Raw genomic sequence first — 7,144 nt, 5'->3', positions numbered from 1 at the left:
TATTAACTTCCTTTTTTCTCTCAAAGTTAGACATACATAGGTAATAAACTACAATAAATCTAGAAAAGCATAAATTGTAATTACGAAATGTTGGATCTTTTTTTTTTTTTTTTAAATTATGTGTGTGTGGGTTCATACTCCTTACTATAAAGGAAACCAAGCATGTAAAATTTTTTACTTTCAAATGGGAGGTAGTAAATACATAATTCAAATTCAATATCATCTACTCTATTATCATGATAAACTAGGTACAGTCCCAAAAATAAGTTTAATTATAATAACCATTATTCTATCAACAAAAATAGATTTAGATTTCATAAAATGTAACTAAGTAAGCCATGTTTGAACTACATAGTCACTATACTATTGTGGTTTGGTTGCTGATATAGCAAGACCAACAAAAATTTTACAGTTGCTAAGGGAAAAACAACAGTGGGATCCCAACACCTGAAAGTTGGGTACTCTGATAAAATCTGAATGACAACAATGGACTAAATAATAGATATGAATGTTTAGTACGGAGAGAATAATTGGATCAGAATCATTGAATTTCCTCAAAATATATAAAATAAAAAAAAATAAAAAAGAGAAAAGAAAAAAAGAAAAATGTATGGAAAAAGAGTGGTATTGTTGTAGGAAAGAAGCACCAGCTTTCCATATAATTTTCATGCATATCTTGATATCCGCAAGACTTTGTCTGGAATATCTTGTTCACTGGCCTACATTGGCTCATGTTTAGTAGTCTCATTTGTTCTTATTATATAAATTTATGGGTCCCCCTCTTCCTTCTTTCTTTGATCTTCTCCTACTATCCAGTACAACACAAATATACAATATACAATACAATATTAACTTTATAATATCTCTCTCTCTCTCAAAATATTATACACGCCTACACACACAAGAACATTGTTAGTCCAGCTTTTTTTTTTTTTTTTTTTTTCTTCTTCTTGCTTTCCTTCATTCACAGCCTGTCAAGCCTGAATTATTAACAACCATGATTCTGATTTTGATATATATATATTTTTAGTGAAGAAGGTGCTTTGTTCTTTCTCTAAGCAAACTGAAAGACTGCAGGTATTGGCCTGCCAATAGATTTGCTGGTGTAGAGGTGTCAACGATTGGTTTTTCAGGCCTCACCATAGTTGCACTGCTTAGATTGCTCCGTCCATGTCACAAAATAAAACAGCTACTATTCATCACAGAATTGGCTAGTCATTTTTTTGGTTCTAGTTTACTAAGAAGACCAGCTTATGGGTGAAAGCAGTGGCATGAAGGAGGAACATGCTCAATGAGCCTCCTAAGAGAGTATCGCGATCAGCCCAGTTTATATCGCCGGTAACGTGAATTATACATGTTTTCATGCTTATATAAGTCTTAGTTTGGGATGAATCAGGTGTTTGAAGAGCTCTGAATGACATAAAAGACAAGTCTTTTAAGTTTGGTGATAGGTCTTAATGCAAGTTCTTGCTTGTTTGTGTCCTAAGTTTTTGTGTACTTGTGTATGTTATGTGATAGTAGTAGCACTTCTAAATGTTAGTGTTCCTTCAATCCTTCCACTTAATAAGGCCTGGGGACTAAGATGGTGATGTTTATTGCTGTATCATGCATAGGAGGTATGCCAATAAGTTTGAAAGTGATAATGATCTTTCTATTAAATAATTAACAGTACAAAATGATGTTAAGATTGAAATGATAGTTCTTAAATAGTAAATTTGCCATGAGAACTGGAATCTCTCTATCTCATATTCTCTTTTACTGTTTATTAATTAATAATTTTTTCTTGCTTTTAAGTCTCTCTAAGAGCATCATCAGATAGTAGTTTGGCTGTTATGTGATTTGATCATGTGGATTGCAAAAAGGCCTATGGAAGAAACAGAAAGAAGTGGACACTTTTTGAGAACAATTTCTTGAGATGAAGACCACTGTTATTATGACCAGTGATGGTGGCACCAAAAGAGTGTGTGAGAGAAAGAAAGACCCACATACCATTTGTGGTATCACTGTTGCCACATCACATTTTTCTTTTTCACCCTTCTTCATTGTCTGCCAACTGTTGGATTTGGAGCTCCCTATGCAGTTTTGAATATTTCATTTTGTTCCCCCTTTGCTTAGTACTACCAAACCCAGACCCTGTTTCCACAATTTCTCTTCTGTAGCAAACTAAATAAAAGGGAACTGTTAAAAATCAAAGGAAAGCACGAGTGAATTTGAGGAATGATCAGATGGGTTGGAATTGTTTTTTTGCAATCAAATTTGACTTGGGGCAAGGTTGGAGATGACTCAACATGATCAGATTTTTCCATTAGTCCTTGGTGCTTGAATTTAGCATCAGATAGACTTGGGGTCAATCAAACCCTGTCTCCACCTTACATGTAGTAGTGACTTCCTATAAATCACACCCAACCCACTGAAATGTAGAAAGATAAGAGAGGAAAAAAAGTGGATTCAATTTCTTATTCCTTGTTCTTTAGAATGTATCATTATCTTGAAAAAATAAATTTCCAAAATTTTTGTTGTGTTTCAAAATGTATGTTGATGTATTTCATAATTAGAAACAAATTGATAGTTATATATTTGATATTTCAGACATGGGGACTAGACTTGAATACGCCGTCAATCTCTTAGCAACCTCACCAAACAGCAACAGCTTTACTGTGCATTGTGTGGATGACTGGGAGCATTTCAAGAATAGAGGACTGAAGGGGAACTGCTATACAACTGTAGTGGACAGCTCTGAGGACTCCATGGACAGGAAGCTAGAAAAGCACAACTTAGAATCCATCAAAAAGACAATGCAGATGCATGAAGATGTCTTCAAAAACCAGGTACTATGAATCTTTTATTAGCTAGTAAACCTTTAACTTTTTTAAGAAATCTCAGATGCCATTAATTTGTATTGCAAATTTTACATTCACTCATATGAATCTACACAAACTGATAGTCATGGGGCTACAGATATGTATGAAGATTTTTTGGTGTCAAATTCTGTAATTTTGTGAAATGAATAATGGAGGCCTCCCCTTTCAGGCTTCCACATATATTCCATCAATAAACAAATTGCAAAATACTGACTTAATGGTTTACTGACATCACAATCAACACTTTCAAGTATTTCATCCAACTTTATCAATAGCTATGTTAAACCTAACTCTTGTTTCCTGCTAAACTACCAGAAACACATTATTGATGTTGTCAATTATTCTAAGAGCCCCACCATCCACCTCTTTATAAAGTATTGATAATGTTTCCATAAATAACTATTTCTATACACCATGACACTGACTTGGCTTCTTAAAAATCCTGACCCTTTCAAGCTTCCTATTAGTCCGTTGTTCATCACTTAAAAACGTAGTAGTTGCAAGAATTTGTCATTGGTGCTATTTAGCTTAGTAATAACAAACTGAAAGTTGCAGGTGAAGGAACTGCACAGACTCTACAAAGTGCAGAAGATGCTAATGGGTGAGCTGAAAAAAGAACTTAAACAAAACAGATATTGGAGTTCCATGACTAGCTCAGATATAAGCCATGCTCACTTCATTAACTCCCACCATCCATCAATGCAAACCACAAGTGAATTTAATTTCCAAATTCAGAGCTTGAGAGACGATCCAAACTCAAGGGAGCGAAGTGGCAGTTGCTCTGGAGACACCATGAAAATGGCAAGGGGATTTGATCTTGAAAGGCCTGCTGCTGAGGAAGACAGGTCCACAGGAGTCAGTGCCGTTGAGGAAGACCAAGCAGGGCCAAGTTCCCAGATGCCCACCAGCAGTCATAAGATGAGCGTTGCTGGTTCTGATGAAGATAGTGAAGTAGAGCTGACATTAAGCATTGGAGGTTGCTTGAGCAAGAAGGCATCATCAAAATCCTCAAAAACTCAATTAGGATTATGTGATTCCTCGTCCCATAAAGGAATTAGGGAGATTGATTCGTCTGCCTCTTTCAAATCGGACCGAGGAGAGGATTGTAGTGACCCCAACACCCCCATGAGCAGCTCCAGTGCTGCATTTGATCAGGAAACAAACCGGCCGCATTGGCTTTTCCAAGGTTTAAAGCTCAAATAGGATATGAACATGGATTTGAACTTGATATTGTGTTTATCCTTTTGCCTGTATATGGACGATTGTATTTTACACGGTTCATGCATTGAGATATCTGAATTAGTTGTCTCCTTACTCTAATAATGGGATAATTAACACACCTATATCTGGGGTGTACATTGCTGTAAATAGCTCATTAGCCATCCTTGTCACACTACTTGTCTTGTCCATTGGTTAATTGTGATGTTTGCATTGCATGCAACATGATAGACATTCACAGTTTATGCAGCATTAATCCTACTTTGAAAACAAAGCAACTTTGTGATTCATGAGCAGATGAGAAAATAGTTGCAAAATTTCAATGAACAAAAATGGTATTTAACATAAGATTTTACATAAAGCAGCATAAGACTTTTAATCAAATAATCAACCAATTAATAATGCAGTACGGAATTTTTAAGTACATCAAAGCCACTGATAATGAGTTGAGACTGGCTTGGTCAAAAGAGTTTAGTAAGTTCTGATGGTTATTTTGAAAGGGATCCACTGCAAGTGGGCTGAAAAAGACATATATAAGACAGCATTGAGAAATGAGAATGTTTTTTTTTGCTTTGTTTGTGGAAATGAGAATGATTACTGTTAGATATCGCAACTAATATTACCTAAAATGTGTCACGATCCATGGGGCAGAAAGTAGTGCGGATTTAGGAAATTTAAAATTGTTGCCAAATCCTTGTCTTTGTGTGATTGCATATCGACTGGGTCTAAATCAAATAATTTGAAACAGTGAGCCCTATTTTGCTTGGGAGTAGGGACTTAGCCTTTGATATATCTATCAAGGGAATATGTGTTACCTTGTTTGCATTACGTGCCTTCATCACAATCACAATTCAGATAGTAGAAGCTATAAATGCCAATGTATATTTGCCTTCTACTTCTGCTGAATTTTTACTATAATTTTGTGCCTCTGACATTGTCTGTAAGGACAGCAAAGATAAGAGAATTTACGCATTATCTTCTGTTTAATTTGTTGAGAGTGTTTGTATTCAGGATGATGTGTTCAGGTTGGTTCCAATTAGCTCAACTGATAAAATATTTGATTGTTGAATAAGAAATCTAAGGTTCAATCTCCGCTTATACCAAAAACTGATTAGTGTCTTAGACTGATGATAAAGATCTATCATTAGAAGCGAATGCCGTAGGTTGAAACTATCTTAAAAAAAAAAAAAAAAAAAAAGATATGTTGAGAAACATTTGCAACTTCTTTGGCCAATATAAGTGAAAATTGTTAGAATTATGGATAAGTTATTAAACTCACATTTTCTTGATAGCTTAAATTTTTGGGACAATCGATAATTTAATATGGTATCAGAGCAGGAGATCCTGAGTTCGATTCTTGTCTTCACTCTACCTCCCATTTAAAATGTTAAATTCCCACTTGTTGGACCCCCACAAGTGAGGGGGAGTGTTAGAATTATGGTTAAGTGATTAAACTCACAATTTTCTGATAGTTTAAACTTTTGGGATAAACAGAAATTTAACATAAACTTCTCATTTTCATGCCATGATGAATAGAAATAGAATAGAATTGTAATGTCCACATATCTATAAAGGTTTACATTCCCACTCCCATTCCCATATCTATAAAGGTTTTCCTTAAATAAGCTCAATTATGCCATGATGCATATTAGTGGACTTTGCATTCATATATCAATGGTAACTTACGTCATTCGTCAATGCCTTTCTATCTATAACTAACCAATTAGAGTTATTTTCTTCTACTTTTATTATCAAGCTATTTGCTCAAGCCCAAGTGCAAACTTCTTTTGATTCGAGTCCACTACCCCTCACAACCCATTACTTCTCATTTGTCCTCAATTTCCCAATTCTCTCCCTCATCATAACCTGTTACCTTACGATGCTCAACCTCTCTCGTTTATCACTTCCCAATTATTGATCGGTCCTTTTGCTTCTCATCACCCAATGGTCACTCAATCCAAACATGACATCACCAAACCCAAAATTTACACTAACAACCTTTCATTTATGACATTAAGCCATGAACTCAAAGTTTGATGCACTCATCCAAAATCAAATCAACATGGCTTATTGTCTCTTTAGATATTGCTCGCAATATAATTGATTGCAAATGGGTGTTGCGGATCAAGTGTTGTGCCTAAGGTTCCATCAAGCGGTATAAAGGCGATTTTTATGTCAAAAGGCTTCCACCAATAGCTCAACGTGGATTTCAGTGAGACCTTTAGCTTTATTATCAAACCCACAACGATGAATACTATTCTCTTAATTGTTGTATAGTTTGTGAGAAAAATTAATGTTCATAATGCCTTCTTGCACAACAAATCATTTGAAGATGTTTACATGGCCCAACTACAAAGGTTTTACATATGCCCAATTTCCACATCTCATATGAAAATTGCAAAAATTTATCTACAATTTTGAAACGTGCTATGTGAGCTTGGTTTTCAAAAATGACCACACAAATGCTTGACTTTAGTTTCAGGGGATCTATATCATTCTCTTCGATCCATACACATTTAGGCCAAACAGAGAATTTACCTTCTATTTCTTGATATTTATGTATGCTATTATCATTACTTACGTTAATTTATCTGCTATTGATAAGTTGTTTCTGCATTTGCACTCTAATTTTACTATAAAGTTTAGGTTGTATCAATTTCTTTCTTGGTATTGAGGTTGTGCGAAACACCCACTTTGAGAATCTAGGGGCTTTTGTTTCTCTCTTTGTGAGAATCTCATCTCTTGGAGCTACAAAAAGGAAGTCACAAATTGCAAGGTCAAGTACTAATATTGAGGATCAGCTTATTTTGCTGAAACTGAAAACTTTTTACTAAAAGTACGGTAAATAAATATAAAAGTTAACTGAAATAGTACAATGAGACTCATGAATAGTACCAAAAAGTGCAGCGGGACCTATGAATAGTAACAAAGATAAGCTAAATAGTAAAATAAGTTGACAAAAATAATCCATGTCAAACGGACACTGAGTACAGGGCCGTTTCAAATGTTGTAGATGAAGTCAAATGTTTACAATCTCTTTTGTCATACTTCATGTTCCTCTATCC

At 34.9% G+C, this 7,144-nt stretch overlaps 1 protein-coding gene across 1 annotated transcript; it reads left to right on the top strand.

Annotated features, from left to right (window-relative positions):
- Positions 1-827: 827 nt before the first annotated feature.
- LOC115967516 lies at positions 828-4,278 on the top strand. The gene is made up of 3 exons (XM_031086626.1): positions 828-1,338; positions 2,590-2,828; positions 3,417-4,278. The coding sequence occupies exons 2-3, from the start codon at positions 2,592-2,594 to the stop codon at positions 4,062-4,064; spliced, it is 885 nt and encodes a 294-aa protein (XP_030942486.1). The 5' UTR covers positions 828-1,338; positions 2,590-2,591; the 3' UTR covers positions 4,065-4,278.
- The last annotated feature ends 2,866 nt before the right edge of the window (positions 4,279-7,144 follow it).

This window comes from Quercus lobata, chromosome 11 (genome assembly GCF_001633185.2).
Source record: "Quercus lobata isolate SW786 chromosome 11, ValleyOak3.0 Primary Assembly, whole genome shotgun sequence".
NCBI classification, from domain to species: Eukaryota; Viridiplantae; Streptophyta; class Magnoliopsida; order Fagales; family Fagaceae; genus Quercus; species Quercus lobata.
This window is presented reverse-complemented; position numbering and strand designations above follow the sequence as displayed.

What these genes read in the sequence shown, in the direction of transcription:
- LOC115967516 (XM_031086626.1), top strand. Translation starts at nt 2,592, where the DNA reads ATGGGGACTAGACTTGAATACGCCGTCAATCTCTTAGCAACCTCACCA. An exon ending in AAGATGTCTTCAAAAACCAG is followed by an intron (nt 2,829 to 3,416) that starts GTACTATGAATC and finishes TGAAAGTTGCAG; the next exon opens with GTGAAGGAACTGCACAGACT.